Source organism: Haemorhous mexicanus, chromosome 28, assembly GCF_027477595.1.
Source record: "Haemorhous mexicanus isolate bHaeMex1 chromosome 28, bHaeMex1.pri, whole genome shotgun sequence".
NCBI lineage: Eukaryota > Metazoa > Chordata > Aves > Passeriformes > Fringillidae > Haemorhous > Haemorhous mexicanus.
Window position 1 is genome coordinate 3,679,326 of NC_082368.1, and position 18,938 is coordinate 3,698,263.

The 18,938-nt window shown below is 52.7% G+C and overlaps 2 protein-coding genes across 3 annotated transcripts; both read right to left on the bottom strand.

Moving 5' to 3' along the window:
• Positions 1 to 245: 245 nt before the first annotated feature.
• Positions 246 to 6,386, bottom strand: CNP (2',3'-cyclic nucleotide 3' phosphodiesterase). Its single transcript, XM_059869581.1, has 4 exons — positions 6,234 to 6,386; positions 3,610 to 4,279; positions 2,941 to 3,083; positions 246 to 2,431 (listed from the first exon to the last, which is right to left on the bottom strand). The coding sequence occupies exons 1-4, from the start codon at positions 6,234 to 6,236 to the stop codon at positions 1,979 to 1,981; spliced, it is 1,269 nt and encodes a 422-aa protein (XP_059725564.1). The 5' UTR covers positions 6,237 to 6,386; the 3' UTR covers positions 246 to 1,978.
• Positions 6,387 to 6,663: 277 nt separating this feature from the next.
• Positions 6,664 to 17,503, bottom strand: ODAD4 (outer dynein arm docking complex subunit 4). Of its 2 annotated transcripts, XM_059869579.1 has the most exons (12): positions 17,381 to 17,503; positions 16,629 to 16,760; positions 15,775 to 15,928; positions 13,355 to 13,416; positions 12,521 to 12,677; positions 11,122 to 11,346; positions 9,771 to 9,978; positions 8,199 to 8,285; positions 7,808 to 8,004; positions 7,542 to 7,642; positions 7,243 to 7,321; positions 6,664 to 6,796 (listed from the first exon to the last, which is right to left on the bottom strand). In XM_059869579.1, exons 1-12 carry the CDS (start codon positions 17,489 to 17,491, stop codon positions 6,699 to 6,701), a joined length of 1,611 nt encoding a protein of 536 aa, XP_059725562.1. In that variant the 5' UTR covers positions 17,492 to 17,503; the 3' UTR covers positions 6,664 to 6,698. The 2 variants fall into 2 exon arrangements, with proteins under 2 accessions (XP_059725562.1, XP_059725561.1); XM_059869578.1 differs by lacking the exon at positions 17,381 to 17,503 and having other exon boundaries at positions 16,629 to 16,979.
• Positions 17,504 to 18,938: the final 1,435 nt, after the last annotated feature.

Genomic DNA, 18,938 nt, shown 5'->3' on the forward strand with positions numbered 1-18,938 from the left:
TTTACCTCAGTGTACATAGCTCAACCTTTCCCTGGGAGGAAAGGGGAATTGCATGGAGCAATTGCTGTCCCATTGCTTTGCCAAACTCCTCATCCTCTCCCAGCCGGGCTCCGCATCGGTACCAGCTGTCCCTCTTGGACCTTTCTAGGATGTGAATGGTAAAAATGTGAATATTTGTTGTTTACTTCCTTAGCAGAACTCCTGATGCCGTGTTTGTATGGGAAATCAGCCTGAGCAGACCCATATGCAATCGGTTTTACTTTATTATAAACTGTATATGATGTACAAACTAATAAAAACTCAAACGACGACAATGTCACTGTTGTTCTTGAACAGGCAGATGAGGGAGATATTCCAGCTGTGGATTCTGGTGCTGGAGTGATCTGGGCACTGGGGGTGTGGGCTCAGCCAGCCCCTGAGCAGGAGCTGGCAAATCCCTTGTAGAGCTTTGGTGGAACAAACCCTTGAGGTTCTGTCAGGAGAGGCCCCAGCTGAGCGTTGGGCACTCGGCTGCTGCCAGTGTGGAAGGTTGGAGGGAGTTCTCCATGAAGGGTCACAGGTGCTCTGGGGTGGGTTTATAGCTCACTGTTTTATGGTATAATGAGAATTTATTCTTATCCTTGGCTTCTGATCAGCAGGAAGTATTTTGCTTTCACGGCAGAGCGGTACCAGAGAAGCACCAAAGCTCTCCCTGCTTTTGGCCTCAACAGAGGAGAAATGCTCCTTGCCCCAGCAACATTGGACTCAGGGTGAGCTGTGCCCAGCCCCAGCCCAGCCCACGCCTCAAACACAGTCAGTATTTACAGTGTTAGTTGGGTTAATGTCACTCTGCTGCTCCCCAGAGCCTGAGCCAGAGCAGGAGGTCGAGCTGGGCCTTACCTGGGGCTGTTAGAGGAGCTTTGTTAAACAATGCCCAGGAGCCACTGCCCTGCTGGGCCAGGGCCTGGCAGAGCACAAACCCAAGCTTCAATAAAACAGATTTAATGACACAAGTGCTGGGTCAGTAACTTCCAGCTGGGGTTTAGGTTTGAGCAGGTGTGAGTTACAAGGTTACAGTGCCTCCACTTCCTACACTACGGGGTTACTCCAGCCTAACTCTTAACATTCAAGTGCATTAGAGGAAGGGAGTAAAATCTTGCATGAAGTCCAGTTGTGTACTTCAGACATGATTTTAGTTTCTATCAAGATGGAAAAGATGTTAGTTCATCTCTTCCACTCCCTGCCAAGGCAGGATTGTTCCCTACAGGACACGGGATGGTGCTTGGTCTAGCCCAGGTGGAGGGAAGTGGCTCCCTGTCCTGGTGTTTCACTTGATTTCCCCAAAGTTGGTGTCTTTAAGGCATCACCTGGCACAGTGCCCTCCTCCTGGCTGTCCCCAGAGCATCTCTGCTGTGAGGGACAGCAGCTGGGATGGAGCCCACTGGGCAGCTGCAGTTAGGGCTGCCAGGACCCGCTGCCCTCAGCAAGGTCTGTCCTTAGGGGCCAAACCCTTGCTAAGGACAGGACTCCTGACAGGAGTGACCCACGCCTGGGTCTCACTAGTTCTGACCCTGTAATTGGCTGCCTGAATGGCCAGTGTCAGTCCCTGGGTGTGGGAGGGGAGGGACATCCTGCAGTTCCCTTGGCTTCAGACCAGCGACTGACAGGCTTCGGTCAGTGCCAACAGGTAAAGATCGAACGATTGTGGTTCAGAGGGAAGCAATAAAAGCCCCAGAGTTGATCTTTCTCCGAGGAAGAAAACAAGCAGGACACCCCAGCAGGTTCCCTCCAAAACTCACATTAAAATCCGTGACAGTTTCAGTCAGGAGTTGCTTGTTTTCTTCCTTTTCTGAGGCCGATAACTCCCCACAGGCTTCACGCTGGGGTGGGCAGGAGGGTTGACTTTAGTAAAGGTAGAATTATTTCTCTTTACACTTTTAAGGTTACAGGAGTTACTTGCCTTTTAAAAACAAACCGAGGAGCTGCCCTGCCTGTGCTCCTAGATGATGGTGCAGGAGCTAAAGGCAGCACCCCGTTTGTTGGTGCTCTGCGTTGGCACCAGTTTTCCCTTCCCATAGTACCCTGAGAATATCGCCCTCACATCAATCTTTTTCGACAGCACAAGCATCCACATCCCATTATCAAAATACAGCAGTTTCCCTCCTCCAATTTCCCCCACTTGCTCCCCTTTGTTCCCTGCCTTTTCCAGCTTGACAAACTCCAGCAGGTCGAGCCCCGTCTGGACGGCTTCGACGCCGTTGGCGCAGCCGAGGGTGATGTGGGCGCGGCTGCCCCGCGGGAGGTTGTCCGTGGGCAGGATCTTGTCAGCATCCCCGGGCCACAGCAGCAGCTGCTGCTCGCTCAGCTCGATGCGAGCCCCGACAGTCTTTGTGGTGATGAACAGTGCAGAGATGGAGAGGGTGAAGCCTTTGCCGTAGGAAGCCTTCACGGCCTGGAGGAGAGGGACACGCACACGGGACAGGGTTAGTGCCTCTGGGTGGGGATTCACTGTGGCTGCTCGTGGCAGCTCTTGCTGTGACATGGTCAAAATCACCACAGCAAGGAGAAGGTCAGTGCCTGATGTCCCAGCTCTGTGGATCTGGAGCTGCTAACATCTTTCCAATATTTAACCTGGGGTTATGTGCTCTGAAATAATCCATCTGGGGATTTAAATACTTCAACTCATCATTATTCAGCTCAAGCTGTCAGAGATGATGCTGGAAGTCATGTGTGATTGGGAAAAGTGGGAGTAATTTTGTTTGGAAATAGGAAACAAAATCACCATGTCCACAGTTTGGAGTTTTCTCTGCACAGGCCACATGGATGTAGTTCCTGTTCCTATATTTGGCCTGTTGGGTCAGAGTAAAGCCCATCCCCAAACCTCTCCCAGGCTCATGGACACCCCAAAGGGGAGGGAGGGGACACAGGGGCGTGGGGAGGAGGTGGGACCCCAACACTCACTTCCTGCTGCGCATATTCCTCAGCTCCAGCTGCTTTTCCAAACTCAGTGTATTTTGTGGTGCAGTGCAGGACCCCAGGTGGCCTCTTCACAAAGTAGCTGGTGAGATCTATTTTTATTTTGGGATCTTCGATAGCAGAAGGAACTGCACATATAGGTAAACAAAGTCACTGTCACAAAGTGATGCCCCCAATGTCAACCCACGAGCCCTGGGCCCATCTCTCCCTTCCCTACCTCAGCCTTCACATCTCATCTCTCTGACTGCTGGATGGGAAACCAAACCCCTCCCTCTTCCCAGGCTCACTGCAGATAGAGCCAGAAAACAGAAGCTCCTGTGCAGCATCGTGGCTCATCTTAAATCTGGTGGTTTGTTCAGCCTTTCCCATTTCTCTCTCTTTGCCTTTTCCCACCCAACCCCTTGGAACCAGGGGACACCCATGTCCTGCTGCTGCCACCTGAGCTCAGTGCCCTGTGGGGCCAGACCTAAACGGAGTTGGGAAAAGCTCTTTAATTTATTTTTACTTATAAAAGCAACTTTGTCAACTATGAAGACCAGGTTAGTAGCTTTAAAAAGCTTTTCTAATTGACAGTGTTAGAAATTGACTTTAGAAGCTAATCAGACTCATTAACATCAACAGGTAAGAATGTGGTAAGAGAGCATCAATACATACAGTATTTACTCTCCTTTTTGAAGGCTTTGAGACTCCCAAGCTCATCCAAGAATGCCTGGCCAGCCTTCCTCAGGATCTCCGAACTTCTTTTGCTCAAAAACCACCCAAAATACATGGGGAGGAATTCCTTCTCTAAGCTTGGCTTCATCTTCTTCAGCTCTTCCACAGATAGTTTCCACTGATTCTTGTCCTTTAGCTGGGGACAATCCAAGCGCCACGGGGTTTTGGGCTCGGCGAAGATGACTTTGTAGCGGTACTTGTCAGCGATGTCAAAGAGCTGCTCCAGCCGCTCCCGCTCGTGGTGAGTGTCATCCAAAACAATGACGCTGATCTCCCGTTTGCAATAGTCAACTAGATCCTCATCCACCTTGGAGTACTCTTCAGGAATGGAGCTTCTTATTAATGGTGTAATTTTATAGTGATCAACAGAGATGACCTTGCAGGCGTCTTTGTAGCGATCGTGGATGGCCTGGGCCAGGGTGGACTTCCCGCTGCCAGGCAGGCCCCGGAGGATGAAAAAGGTTTTGGATTCTTTCAGTGTGGAGATGGTGTCTTCATCATCCAGGAATGGGAAATGCAAACTCTCAGGTCTCTCTTTCGCTGATTGAGTAGACATTTTTCTAAATATTTTAGGCAGGAAAGGGTGACTCTTCTTAGAGAAGCCTCTGTTCTGAAATGGAAGGAGAAAACACTTTGCAGGGCAGGAACCCCAGAGATAGTGTGGCCCTGCTGGGACCTTTAGTGGAAAGGACGGGCACAGGGAGCATCTCCCCCACACTGCCTCTCTTGGGTGCCCTGCTCAGCTGACACCTCCCACAGCTGCTCTGGCTGGTCACACAGCAGGGATCCACTGCATCCCACCCAAGGGCTGAAGGTTCAGCCCTGCTCCCCACTCTGGCCTCAGCAGCTGCAGTCCTGCCCCACTAGGAAGGGGCTCCTCAGGCACCAGGAGCTGCCACAAAGCCCCAGCCCAGGCAGAGCTCCTCGTGTGGCACATTTAGTCTGAGCACTTGAACAAACACCTGTGGCTGCCGGATGTGAGGGCAGTCACCCATGGAGGAGCCCAAGGGGAACCGAAAGTCCCAGCAGGTTGAGAGCTGCCACACTCCTGTCCCTTCACCTGAATCACAAACTCTATTCCCAGGCTGTTTCCTAGAGCAGCCCACAAGGATGGCGCTGTCACTGTCTGAGCTGCACTGAGGATCAGCAGCTGAGTGCCTCACAGGAGGGAATTTGGGCTCCTCTTGGGAAAAGCAACTGTGACGGCTTCCAGGAAAGCCAAACCCCTCCCAGCAGCTGCAAGGCAGAACTCGAAAGTGAAACCTCGAGAGCAAAACGCTCGTGGTTGGCAGCAGTGAGCGGGACATGCCGCTGGGAGCTGGCACGGCTGTCCCTCCCCTCCTGCCAGCAGCTCCGGTTAGCAGAATCCCAGATTAATTCCCAGTACAGCCTGGGAAAACACGGGACTGAAAAGAAACGTGGGATTTCTTCAGCTGTGCAAGTCCTCAATAGCATCACCGAGGCAGACATTGTTTGTTGGGTCAATATATGAACTTTCTACCCCCCAGCTGCCTGAGGGCCAGCTCAGCCGGGGATCCACTGGACCGTGGGAGTGATGACCAAGAAGTGAGTTTTGCCTTTGATGCAAAAATTGAGAAGTTTCACATAAAACATAACCGCTCTGCCTGGGCCAGAAAAATGTGTTTCCAGTTCGCAGTTTTTCAAAAACACTCCAGATGTTGATTTCCCCATCTCTTTATTCCAGAAGGTGCAGATGGGTTTTGGTTCCAAATGCCCTGGGAGCAGAAGCAGGATGCCACATTTCCCATGGGCACTGCCTGCCCGGGGCTCAGCTGCAGCCTGAGGGACAAACGAGCCCCCGAGAGCAGCCGGGACCTGCGGGCTCCCCGGAGACCCCCGTGCTGCTTTCCCCGCACACTCGGGGCTCAAAGTGCTCACACAGGAGGAAGCCGGTGAGTTACCTGGAGGGCAGCACAGGTGCCCCGCTTGCCAGGGGGTCTCACGGCCGGACAGTCCCGGGCCGGGCTGTCCCCGCACCGAGCTGTCCCGCGGGCGGGGAGCGGGGCCGCTGTTCTGCCGCGGCAGCTGCCGAGGGGACTGAGGCGCTTTTCAGCCCCGTGAACAAAGGAACAATCGCGGCCCCCCCGGGCCATTGTTCGCCGCCGGGTCGGGGACAACGGGCGCCTTCACGGGCCGGGCCGGGCGGACAAAGGCTCCGCAGAGCCCGGGGCAGCGGGGTCCCGCCGGACAATCTCCCATTGAGCCGGGCTCGGCCCCCCCGCCGCCCCCACAAAGCTCCCGCTTGTCTCCTGCTCCCCACGACGGAGGGAGCCATCGCTCCCGGTCCCGGGCTGCCCGTGCCCCGGCAGCCCCCAGAGTGTCCCGGGAGCCCCGAGCCGCAGCCACGGGCCCCCGGGGCCGCTCTCGGGGCCCGGCTGCCTCCGAGCCCCCCCGGCCCAGCGCCCACGTGTCGGCAACGCCGCCGGCGCTTCCGCCCTCCTGGGAATCGGAGCCTTTGCCGGAGCTACAGCTGCAGCCCCGATCCCGATGCTAACCCCGGTGCTAGTCCTGATCCCAGTCCCCATCCCGCTGGTCCCGCTTACCATGGTGAGGGCAGCGGCTCCGGGGCGGCCGCCGGTGCGGAGCGGCGCGGCGGGGAAGCGGCTCTGGGGCGGGCGCGGCCGCGGCTCCTTTCATAGCCCCGGGGCTCGCCCGCCCCCGAGGGCCGGGCCGAACCCTCCCCGGGGCGGCGGGGGGGCCCCGGGCTCAGCACCCCGCCCCGCCCGCTCCCGAGGATGCTGCCGGGACGATCCTGTGCCGCGGCGGAGCCGGGGCTGCGAGAGGAGGGGACGGGGCAGGGGGCGGCAGCGCTCCGAGAACGGCGGCGGCTCGGACCAGCTCCTTCCCTGCTAGGGACACACCACTGCAGTGCTGGGTACGACGCTTGCTCAATATTTATTTCAACTTCCTGCCTAGACTCTACTTTTCCCCACTGCTGTCCTTTATTTCCTTGTCCGTTTCCCCCCTTTAACCTTTTCTTCTGCTTACGTATCGTTTCTGGCTCCCTCTTATGGCTCTTCATCTTGATTCCCTTTCTCCTCCTCTTTCTCCTCCTCTTCCACATTCTCAGCGGTGGTTTTTATGCTTTCACTGCTGAAAAGGCGATCTGGGAAGGGAAAAGGAAACTTAAGCCAAGTCCTAGAACTCAGCAGTTGGGCACAAGAAAGGCCCCCGAGCTCCCTTACCCTCCTCAGGAATCTCTCACTGCCCTCTGGGTCCTGGCACGGCAGGTGCTGGGCTGCACGGCCTGAGGGGAGCAGCCCCGGGGGCTGCGGGCACAGTGCCCTGCCAGGACCTTCCCCGAACCCCAGGAGGGTTGGGGCAGGGCCGGGATGCCGGTGACACCGGGCCAGCCTGCAGGGGACACTCAGGGAGCTGGGCACGGCCGGACCTGGGAGCGCAGCTGAAGCAATCCTGGACTTCCACCAAGATTTTAATTCAATACTTGCAAGGAAATGGGTGCTGTGGGAATTCTGAGGTGCAGCTGATGTGCAGAACAGGAGAGTGGGGTTTCTTCCCATTTCTGGGTGCAGAGGTGTGAATGACAAGTACCTTCATGTGAGGGAATCGTCCCATCTTTTTTGCCTTTGTTCAGCTCTGCAATGAAGCTTTTGCTCACATTATCCAAGGCCTGAAAGGGATGAAGTTCTCAATAAAAGCCCCAGAAATGCAGCTACATACCCAACATTTTCCTGTTTTCTTTTGCTGTCTGCTATCATTACCAAATCCTTTCCTACTGTAAAACTGCATTTCTGTGGCATTACTGGCTGGGGAATCCCAGCTGGGATTAACAGCTTCTCCCAGAGGCTGCCCAGAGCTCCTCCTCCTCCTCCTCTCAGCAGCCCTCTTACCGCAATGATGCCATTTTGAGCAGCTTCACTGGGCACAAGCCTTGCCTTCTCCAGAGCCTTTTCAAAATTCAGGATTGCAGACTGGTAATCTTTTAATTTCACTGGAACAGACAAGGATATCAGCTGGTTTAGCCCAGGAGCAAGAGAACAGCAAGAAGTAATCAAGCCAGTCTTGATGTGAGCAGCTGCTTTGGCTGTTAAAGCCTATAGATGTTTTCAGACCAGCTTCTCCATCCTGAGAGCAAAACCTGTGCCCCCATCTTTACCTTGTGCCTGTGCCACCAGCACAGTGGCATGGAGCTGCCACTCCACATCTCCCTCTTCATCTGCTGACTGCAGGGACTGCTCGCCATAATCTTGGGCTACTTCAGCTTTATCCAGCTCGAGGTAGCACCGCCCAATTTCATGGAACAGCCAGGCCTTCTCCAGGCTGGATTGGGCCAGTGGAATCTTCTCCTCCCAGCTTCAAGCAGAGTAAGACAGACAAACCTTTACCAACACTCACTGGGTACAGTTACAACTCAAACACTGATCTGATAGCAAAGGGTTCGGGTGTGAAAATTTCCCCAGGCCTGGCTGCAGTGAGAACACACAACTGAAAAACCACGACCTGGGGCACTCCAGCCCCTGATGCCTTTGCTGCTGGGCTGTACATACGTGTTGATGGCCTGCTGGAACTTGCCAATTCGGGCGTACACGTGGCCGATGTTGTCCAGGGCCCGGGACACGGCGTCCGGCAGAGTGCTGAGACAGGGAGACAAAGGGATTGTGGCACTGACATCCTCCTGCTCCTCACTCACTCTGCCTTTCTTCAGGGTCCCCTTGGTGCTCCCCATGCCCTCGGAAAATTGTTAGGAAGTAAAGGGCCCAGTCAGGCTGAAAGTCATGAAATCAAGGTTGATTTTTGATTTTATCTACAGCTCTGGCAGCTGACCCCATGAGACACAGGGGAAATGGTTTAGCTGTGCCTTTGATTATTATTATTAATTTTTGTGGAAATCTGACAGCCCTTGGGAAAGTCTTTCCACTTTTCATTGCCTCTCTTTCCCTTTGTGGGAACAACTCATGGATGAGTTTTGTTTTTCAAAGCAAAGACACAAAAATGTGTCTGCAGTGTGTTTGCAGGGCTCCTGACACCAGCCCTGATCCTGTGCTTGGACCAAGCTTTGCTCCATGCTACAGGCAGCTCCTTCTGTAATAAAGCCCTGTGGGCTTTAATTTTTTCTTAATTATCCTCATTCTCATCTTCAGAAGCAGTGAGATGCTTCTTTGCCTACCCTTAGCTTGGAGATGGAAAAACCTGTGCGAGGAGCAGATAAATGCCATGGGAGTCACGGAATGACAGAGCGGTTTGAGTGGGAAGGGACCGTAAGGACTCAAACCCCTGTCACAGGGTGATTAACGCGAGTAATTAACGAGTCATTAGCGGCGTCTCCAGCTGCAGCCGCCAGAGGGTGCAGCCCGGCCGTCACTGCCGGTCCTTCCCCGCACCTCGGGTTCAGCGAGGTCCCAAACCCGGCATCTCCTCCCCTCTCTCCTGCTAATCCTGCCTTTACCTGGCCTGCTCGGGGACTGCCACCACCAGGAGAGAAGCAGACTTTTCCTAAACCAACATTCATTTCCAAAAGGATTTTTGAAAATGAGAAACAACAACTCAGTGACATTTGAAAAGCTCAGGGCACTACTGGCAGAAAAGTCCCAAATCACTTCAAGGCACTGTTCCATGATTTCTGCTATGCTTTGCAAACTCTTGCTACATCTAAGACTACATTTGGCTCCACTGTGGTTCAGCTGGAAGAGCTGAGGGATGTGTCTGCTGCAGACAGGTAAGTGTACCTGGAAGAGACCTTTATTTCAAGCCATGATTAATGGTCTCTATGAAAAGAAGTTTAGGACAAAATGTAGCAGAAAACTGAAGTAATTTCAACCCTGATCTTCCTGAGAGTACCTGCTCAAGATTAAAGTGCTGAAACTGGGACTTGAGTTCTTTTGCTTTGCTGCAGAAGAGGTTTTGATATGCCCTGTGATGTGGGTCCTTAAAAATCTGCTTCGGGTTCCTTATTTTGAAATGGTGAAGATAAAAATTCACCACAGACCCTAATACTTGTGCAGAGCTGAATGTGTAACCCTGTTAAACCCCCCAGGTGAGAATTACTTTATCTAATGCTAAAACACCCCCACAGAGGTATTTTCCCCTTTCTCCACCCACCTGAACTTCCCAGAACTTACTTCTCCTTGGCACATTCCAGATCCATCTTATGGCTGTGCAAAGCTGCCTCCATCTGTCCCATTGCCAGCTGGGTATTCCCAATGCAGCTGTAGAGGTTCCCAATCAGTTCATGCTTGTTGGGAACTTCATTCTCTGACCAGGCTTGTATCTTTTTCAGCAGACGTTCAGCTTTCCTGCAGCTTTGCTCAGCAGAACCTCTGGCCAGCACTGGGGACAGGGAGCAGAGTTGGACACTGGGGTGTGACAGAGACATTGAGAAGTTGTGAATTCCCCATCCCTGGAGGTGTTCCAGACCAGGATGGATGGAGCTTGGAGCAACCTGGGATAGTGGAAGGTGTCCCTGCCCATGGTAGGGGGGGGTGGAGTGGGATGAACTTCAAAGTCCCTTCTGTCCCCATATTTTCTAAAAAATCCTCTTTGCCCAGGATTCTTCTCCTGGGAAGTTGAGAAGCCTCAGAGAAAAAGGAAAACAATATTATCTCATTTGCTTCTCCCATGTTTTGCTGCTTTGGAATGTGGTTTGGACATTGTTTATCCAACAGGTGGTTGTTTGATTAGTTTCATGTGAATTGCTTTAACTCAATGACCAATCATGGTCAGGCTGTGTCAGGACTGGAGAAAGAGTCATGAGACTCATTATCATTCTTTGTAGCCTTCTGTAAGTATCCTTTCTTGATTCTTTAGTAATATAATATAATATGTAATATAATATAGTATAATATAATGTAAGAGCCTTCTAAGAACATGGAGTCAGATTCATTCCTTCCTGCCACAGGGGACCCCAGAAAATACCCCACCGTTCAACCCAAGCCATCTTGGTATTCTGTGATACTTGGAAATTAAGACCTGGTGAAGTGGCTAACCCTCAGACAAAGCTCAGGAATAGAGCTCCCCACAGCAGAGGGAGGCACTCAGCCTCCAGCCAGGAACCTACTCAGCTCGATATCCTCCATCTCCTTTGCAATGGATCTGGCAGTGTTGGGTGGTTTCTGTTTCTTGTCCTGTGCTTGTACACCCACGTGTGAATTGGCTTCTGCTGCTGCCAGAAGTCCTGGCACTGGTTCGGGTAGGAGATGCCACCCAAAACCATGGCCATGACTTTGACCCCCTGCCTTGTGAATTCCCCATCCCTGGAGGTGTTCCAGACCAGGCTGGATGGGGCTTGGAGCCACCTGGGATGGTGGAAGGTATCCCTGTCCATGGTAGGGGGGGTGGAACAGGATTAACTTCAAGGTCCCTTCCAACCCAAGCCATCTTGGGATTCTGTGATACTCGGGAATTGAGACCTGGTGAAGTGGCTAACCCTCGGACAAAGCTCAGGAACAGAGCTCCCCACAGCCAGGAACCTACTCAGCTCAATATCCTCCATGTCCTTTGCGATGGATCTGGCAATGTCGGATGGTTTCTGTTTCCTGTCCTGCGCCCGGCCCTGCCGCAGCACCTTGCGCTCGTACACCCGCGCGTAAATCGGCTTCTGCTGCTGCCAGAAGTCCCGCCGCTGGTTCAGGTAGGAGATGCCATCCAAAACCAGGTCCATGACTTTGACCCCCTGCCTTGTGCTGCTCTGCATCAAGTCTGGGAATAAGATAAGGTAGAACCCAGGTGAGAATCCACAGACCTGAGCTGCAGCTCAGTGGGGAGTGGATTGGGAATGCTTTTCTGTTCTGACACAGACAGTCCTGGACATGAAAGTGCCCTGTGCTCCCCAGAGCTGAGGTGATGGGGGAGCTAACAATAAACTCTGTGGCATTCACATTTTCTCAAAAATCCCTTTGCCCAGGATTTTTCTCCTGGGAAGCTGAGAAGCCTCAAAGAAAAAGGAAAACAATATTATCTCGTTTAATTCCCCTGTGTTTTGCTCCTTTGGAATGTGTTTGGAGATTGTTTACCCACAGGTGATTGTTTCATGGTTTCTGGTGTGAATGTTTTCACTCATTGGCCAATCAGGACCAAGCTGTGTTGAGACTCTGGAAAGAGTCACAAGTTTTCATTACTATCTTTTTAACCTCCTGAAATTATCCTTTCTGTATTCTTTAGTATAGAATAGTATAGCATGATATGATAAGATATGATATGATATAATATAATAATAAATTAGCCTTCTGGGAACACAGAGTCAGATTCATCATTCCTTCCTCCATTGGGGCACCCTGCAGATACAATAAAACTCTGCTACCCATGTGGTTCAGTGAGCTGAGCTGGTGTTCCAGCCTCGTGTCTGCTGCCTTCTCTGCTGATCAGGGCCAAGAAGGGGGCCAGCTGTGCTGAGCACTGTGCTCTGGGACAGAACATCTGTATGGCACATCTGTATTGCCAGGGCACTTTGAACAGTGCTGTGGATCAGGTTGGCAGATGGAAAGTGAGAGGGCTTTTACCTGCCTGCAAAACAGACTGCCCACATGTGTTATTAGTGCTGGCAACACTGTAAAACCTGTGAGCAAACCAAATCTTAATCACTTCTCTATTTCTGGGTGAAAAGTTCCCTAGAAATATGACTAAAGGAGCATCATCTTTGTGCCTTTTTCTAAAATAAGATACTTCTTCAATTCCTGCATCTTGACCATAACATCCTTTTTAACAAACCCAGAGAGGAGTCACAGCCCCATGAGCAGACACTTGCCTGTGTCCCCACCACTGTGAGCTCTGGAATAGTTAACTAAGAGTCACAGGGATTTAAAAGAAGAAAAGAAATAAAGAAGAATAAAAAAGGGATGAAAGAAAAATAGAATCTGCTGAGAAGGAGAAACACCTTCATCCTTGAGCAACTTCTCCATGTATGCCTTGTCAGCATAAAGCCGTCCCAGAAGCTGTTGCTCTGTTTTTGGACTCTGCTTCTTGGTCTGGTTTTGATCCTTTTGGTCCTTTGGTTTGTTTTGCTGTTTCTGGCTGTCTTTTTTGCTCTGCAGCTAGAGAAAAACAAAAAGAGTTGAGGGACATCAGTGGGGAACACTGGAATGAGCAGAATTCTGTTTATACTCCATATAAGACAACTTATTTTTTTAATGAAAGCAAGAAGTCAGCTCACCAGATGCTTTGGCCATGAGCAACTGAAATTCTGCAGCCAATTGTGCTCCCTGGGGACCACAAGGGTGTTACAGAAAGGGTAAGAACTAGTTCTGGCTTTTCAGAGGAACAAGACACTACTGCGATGGAGCACCCAAAAGTGAAGCAATAAAGAAAGTGTCCATTATCAAAACTGTGACCCTTAAACATCAGGTAAACCCAAAGTCAATATTGGAGCTCACTGTGCCCTCTCTGACGTCTGGGATGTTACTCATTACATGGGTGGCTGGCAACACTCCCAGACATGGGCTGGAGGAGAAATTCCAGGTTTTGTTCCTGCATGGTGGCTCTTCCTGCCTTCCCCTTTAAATTCTGGTGAACCAGGCCTGCATTAGAAGCAGGTGATAAACACTCCCATGACAGGCCAGTGTGTTTTAATGCTCAAGAGGCCCTTCAGCAGGCCCACTGTCCCTTCAGAGGCCCCACAGCCATGTCCCTGCAGGGACTGTCACTCCTCTGGTGCCCATTTCAGCATCACAACAACTCCAGAAGCTTCTCCAGCAAGAGCCCTGTGCTGTACCTCTGCCTGCCTGCTCACAAAGCACAGCTCCTCCTTGCTCTCCAGCTTCACTGAGGATGGATCTGCAAACACAGAGGGGTCTGAGTTAGTGCTGCACACAGCCCTGCAGGGTCTGCTGCTCTGTCCTGACCCCCAGGGGAGCACTGACTTTGACCCTCATTCATGGAGAAAGTTTCCTAGACTTCAAGATAGACTGGAATCCACAAAAGTGTGAAATAGATTATAGAGAGTAGTGTAGGTGAATCCCTTGGTGAGAAATTTACCAAGTAAAAATTCTCATCAAATGTTTGTGAGATAAATACTCACAAATTGAGCTGAGGAAATTTGTGACTTGTGAGTAAAATGCCCATAAATGTACCAAGCCCAAAATGTTCAGTTTCAACCACTTTTCTCATCCTTTCCCATGGGATAGGGGGTGTTGGTGTGTTCTGGGAGCAAGGAATGCCACCAGCTCCTCTTGGAATTTTATTTCACACAGCAGCAGGGGCTCCTGTTGCAATATTCCTACAGACAGGGTACATCCTGCATGGAAACTGAAGGAGAAGGCTGCAGCTGCTTCTGGGGGATCACAGCTGGAGCATGAAATGGAAGGAAAGGTATTTTAAAGGTTTGTGCAGTGATTAGGGCAAAAGGCCCATTGTGTTTACCACCATCTGTCTGCACCCTGGGAAGGAAGAGCTCTTTGTTTGGTCTGAGGGAAGGTCAGAATTCCCTTCAGCAGCCCCAGACCAGCAGCACAAACACAGGGTGGTCACAGGGGCAGGTGTTCCCCCCCACCCAGTGAAGCAGAGCCAGGGAAGCAGCTTGGTGATGTGCCCTGTTAATGTCTGTGCATTTCCCAACTGTTCAAACATCCACGTGTTTTCATGCATCTCACAGCTATTGACTGATTTAAAATATTTTTAGTTATAGATCAGTTATATTAGTTTAGTTATGTTTAGTTAAATACCAGTTTTCCTATTTTTTAAATTCATTTTTGTGCCTGCAGCCCAGGGGGTCCAAAGGTGGTTAGAGCTCTTGGCTCAGGATATTGAGCTGGGAAGATTTCAGCTAGAGCTGTGATGATACCTGAGCATTGTGCTAAGCTCAGGAAGCAGCAGGAATGGAGGAAAGCAAGCCAGATCTGGAAACCCTCCCTGTTTGTCTTTTTTTAATAACTATCCCATCTGAAAGTGCTGCAGGCTCTGGTGCCACTGGGTTTAACAGGGGGAGGGGCTGAAGTTTTGAAATTTTGGGAGAGGGAGGCCCTGGCCTACCTGGGAATGTGTGTGGGGTGTGAGTGGGGTGTGCCAGGAGCTGGGCAGGGACAGGCTCCAAGCCACCCCACAGGTTTGGCAGCCCCAGAGGAGCCCTGCACACGTGTTGCACTCACATGGCAGAGGTGGCAGCCCCAGGTGAGGTGTGTCTGCCCCACACTGGGACACGGCCTGTCCATGCCTGCTGGCAGGGCTGAGAGAAAAACTAAGTGAAAAGGGATGAGTTTTCTGTTTGTTTTAAAGGCCACGAGGTCCTTGGCCTTTCCTGTCTCTCCAGGAGCTGCTCAGTGATCTGAGCCAGGAATGGTGAAAGCAGAGCTCGTTACAAGAGTCAACAGTTTCACTGCTCTTTTGCAATGAAAATTGGAGGAGGGTCAGGATTTCAGGAGGCCAGTCTGAGGTAGCATGGCACATTGCATTCCAAGCTTTGAATACAGGGATAAAGGTCTCAAAACTGATTCTGCAGGTAGATCACAGAATAATGAAATCCCAGAATAGTTTAGATCGGAAGGAACTTTGGAGCTCATGCAGCTCCATCCCCTGGAACTGCACCTCCCATGGGCAGGGACACCTTCCACTACCCCAGGGTGCTCCAAGCCCCATCCAACCTGGCCTTGGACACTTCCAGGGGAGGGGCAGCCACAGCTTCTGTGGGCACCCTGTGCCAGGGCCTCCCCACCCTCACAGGGAAGAATTTCTCCCCAGTATCCCATCCAACCCTGCCCTCAGGCAGTGGGAAGCCATTCACCCTTGTCCTGGCACTGCAGGGTGTCTCCACCTTTCTAGTCAGCTCCCCTCATGTACTGGGAGGCCATGAGCAGGTCATGGATTAGATGAGCTGCTCTGGTCTGTATCCTCTGGAAAGTTTCCATGATGATTTTGGAAACTGGAGCATCAGGATTTACCTACAGAACTGAAGGGATCAGGCACTGTGTGTGAACAACATTCAGAGGAGAAAGAAAGAACAAAAGGAAAAAAGAGCAGGGTTGGCTCTTTGTGATGCTTCCTGGTGCTCCTGGATTTATCTGCCACAAAGAACAAGAACCCAGAAGCAGAGAGGCACTGCTGTGGGGCTCTTGGTCACTTGCAGAGCTGATGTGCCACCAGCTGTGCCCAGAACAGCATTGTCCAGGCTCATGGGGGCCAGAAAGTGACACTCCTTACTCCCAATGCAGTTGATAATGGCCTCCTCAGCCTTGTGGATGCCCAGCTGGAACTTGTGCAGGTCAGGGCGGAGCCTTCGGCCTCGGTGGTAAAACACCAGTGCAAACTCAAAGTCCCCCATGGCATACAGGGTCTCTGCTTTCTGGTAAAGCCCCTAAAATGACATTTGGGGGAAGAAATACATAAAATGAGGGGAAATTTTGATGGATCTCAAGTAACTCCTGTGTGAGAGACCAGGGCTGTAACAGCTTGCTGTCACAGACATATTTTATAAAAAAATCCTTTTGCTAGGATTTTTCTCCTGAGAAGTTGAGAGGCCTCAGAAACGAAATGTAAACAATAATTATCTGCTGCTGTGGAATGCAACAGGTGCATCTTTGATTGGTCTCATGTGGTTGTTTTTAATTAATGGCCAATCCCAGTCCAGCTGTCTCAGACTCTCTGGTCAGTCACAAGATTTTATTATTATCCCATTTCCTTTCTATTCCTTGCTAGCCTTCTGATAAAATCCTTTCTTCTATTCTTTCAGGATAGTTTTAATATATCCTTTTCTTTTAATATTATATATATCATAAAATAATAAATCAGCCTTCTGAAACATGGAGTCAAGATTCTCATCTCTTCCCTTGTTGGAGTTGCCTGCAAATTTGACATTTGGTGAGCCCTGAGTGAGGAACATTGCCACAGCTTGCACACATTAAACCCCACACCTGGAGGTGCCTGAGCACCTCAACAGCTCTGAGAGCAGCAGAAATCTCAGGAGGGTTTGGAGTTTCCTCACAGCTCTGCCTCAGACTCTGCAGGGTCTCACAGATCCTTGGCCAGCACCCTCTCCTACCCCTTCAGCTGGTTACCTCATAGAATGTATTGTCAATTTGGAGAGAGGCTTCAGCATCTTTCAAGGAGTTTTCTGTGTCCCCAAGTCTCAGAAAACACTTGGAGCGGGTGATGAGGCAGTGCTTGTCTCCTGCTCTCAGCTTCAGTGCCTGCAACCACAGACAGGGACATGTCACCTGTGCTGGACATGTCACCTGTGCTGGCTCAACACCACAAATACACAAATGCAGGTATTTGATGCCACAGTTCCCACGTGGATCTTGATGATGGATGAGGAGAAATGTCGCCCTGATTTTTAAAGTTTTTCTAAGCCTTCTGATACTCACATTCTTGTAAGGAACTTTCCAACACACTTCATTGTTTTGCATTCTTTTATAGAAAAAGATAAATTTGATGGACTGTTGGTTTGTCTAGTGGCATTGGAGAGGTGGCACTGTCACCCTCCAATCCACTGCCACTTTTGGAGTCAGAAATTAAAACTTTTTTTTTTTTACCATCAAAAAGCTGCGTGTCCTATAGCGACAGATAAAACTACAAGTATTTTACTGAAGAGTCTTCTCTTGTTTTTCACAGCTGCTGCAGGCGCTGCCCTGTCCCTGAACTGCCCCATCTGGGTCACCACCTCCTAGGGACACGTCCCTCCGTGTCCCTCCCTCTTGCCCCGCTGCCTCTTCCCCCGCCTGAACCGAACCGAACCCGCCGGGGCGGCCCCCCCCGAGGCCCCTCCCGCCGTGGGCATCTCGGTGCCCTCGGCCCGCGGCGCCCTCACGTCATTGAAGCAGCCCAGAGCCTTGTCGTGCTGGCCGCGCCGGCTCAGAGCTAGCCCCTCGCTCATGAGGTTCCCGAAGGAGACGACGGGCAAGAGGTCGTCGTCCGCCATGGCTGCGCCGCCGTTGCCAAGCAACGGTTACCGGGTAACACCCACTTCCGGTTATTTATCCCGCCCCGGAAGTGGCGAACGCGCCCGCCCGGTGCCCACGTGCGGTGCCGTGGTCCAGGGCGGCCCCGGTGCCGCTCCGATCCCGGCGCTCGCTCGCTGTGCCTCTGACCCGGCCCGGCTCCCTGCCCGTAGGGTTCTGTTCTTCCACCCGCGTTCCCGGAGCCGTGCGCGGCCGCTCCGTACAGCTCCGGTGCCGCGGCGGCTGCGGAACACCGGGCAGAGCCGGTTCTTCTGCCCTGGCTGGCAATGGCCCGTGTGTTCCGCAGGAGCAACGCGAGGGCAGCCACCCTCGCCTCCCTACAGCCGGTTATTCGGTACCGGTTTCGCCGCTGAGGGGTGTAATCCTGGCCAAATAAATGACGAACGGCAGACGCTGCTCGTTCACTCCCATCAGCACTACGGTCCTGACTTCATTTTGGCGCCGGTTCAGACTCTCCGCCAAGATCTGTGCTTGAAACACTTTGTTCCTGCCAAGTGACTCAGAGTAAGGGCGGGGGGAGGAGGAGGGCATCTATCCCGCTCGGCACCGGTGACATTTAATGGCACCACGAGGCACCGTCCGGCTCCGCACCCGCTCGGCGCTGCCCGCGGCTTGGCTCCGGCCCAGCGCCGCTGGCCGGCCGCCGCCGGGGCGGGAGGCGGGGTGGGGGTCACGCCAGGGTGGGGAGACACGCACTGCCGAGCTCCGGAGTGGGCGGCGGGCTGACACACCCCATCCCCGGGGAACCGGGCCGGCTATTTCAGGCAGATTAAGCGCTCCGTAGCTGTTTTACCGGGAGATTTTCCGCCACTGGGTGTAAAACGCCGTCCCCAGCGGGGCGAGCAGCAACAGTGTGTTCGTGAGGGCCTGTGGCAGGTCTGTGCCCAGCCCGGAGACATTGCCACCACACCGGGACAAGGCCGCCTGTTCGCCGCGCCCGGTGCTCCCTCAGTTCCCCCTCAGCGCCCGGTCCTCCCTCAGTTCCCCCTCAGCGCCATTCCTCAGTCACGGGCCGGGAACCCGGGAAAAAGGGATTTAGGGCGGGTGTTCCCAGGAAGCGAGAGAGCCGTGGCGGCTGCCCTCAGACTTTGCGAGGAAAGGGAGCAGCGCTCCCCATGCTTCGGGAGGCACCGGTGACCCGGCCCTGGCAATGCCGCCACTCCCCCGTGGGTACCACCGGGCACCGCCCGCCCCCGCAGCCACAGTCCCGGCACTGGCGAAGGAGCCCCGTTCCCGCCGCCGGTACCGTTGGGCGGTGGGCCTGGCGGCGTCATCACCGCCGGTTACGTCAGAGGCGGCGGGTCCGGCGTGGGGGGGTCACGGCCGCGGGCTCCTCCGTGGGAGGGGCGAGGCCGCCGGAACTACGACTCCCACAAGGCCGCGCGGCCGCACCCCACCGGGGGCGGC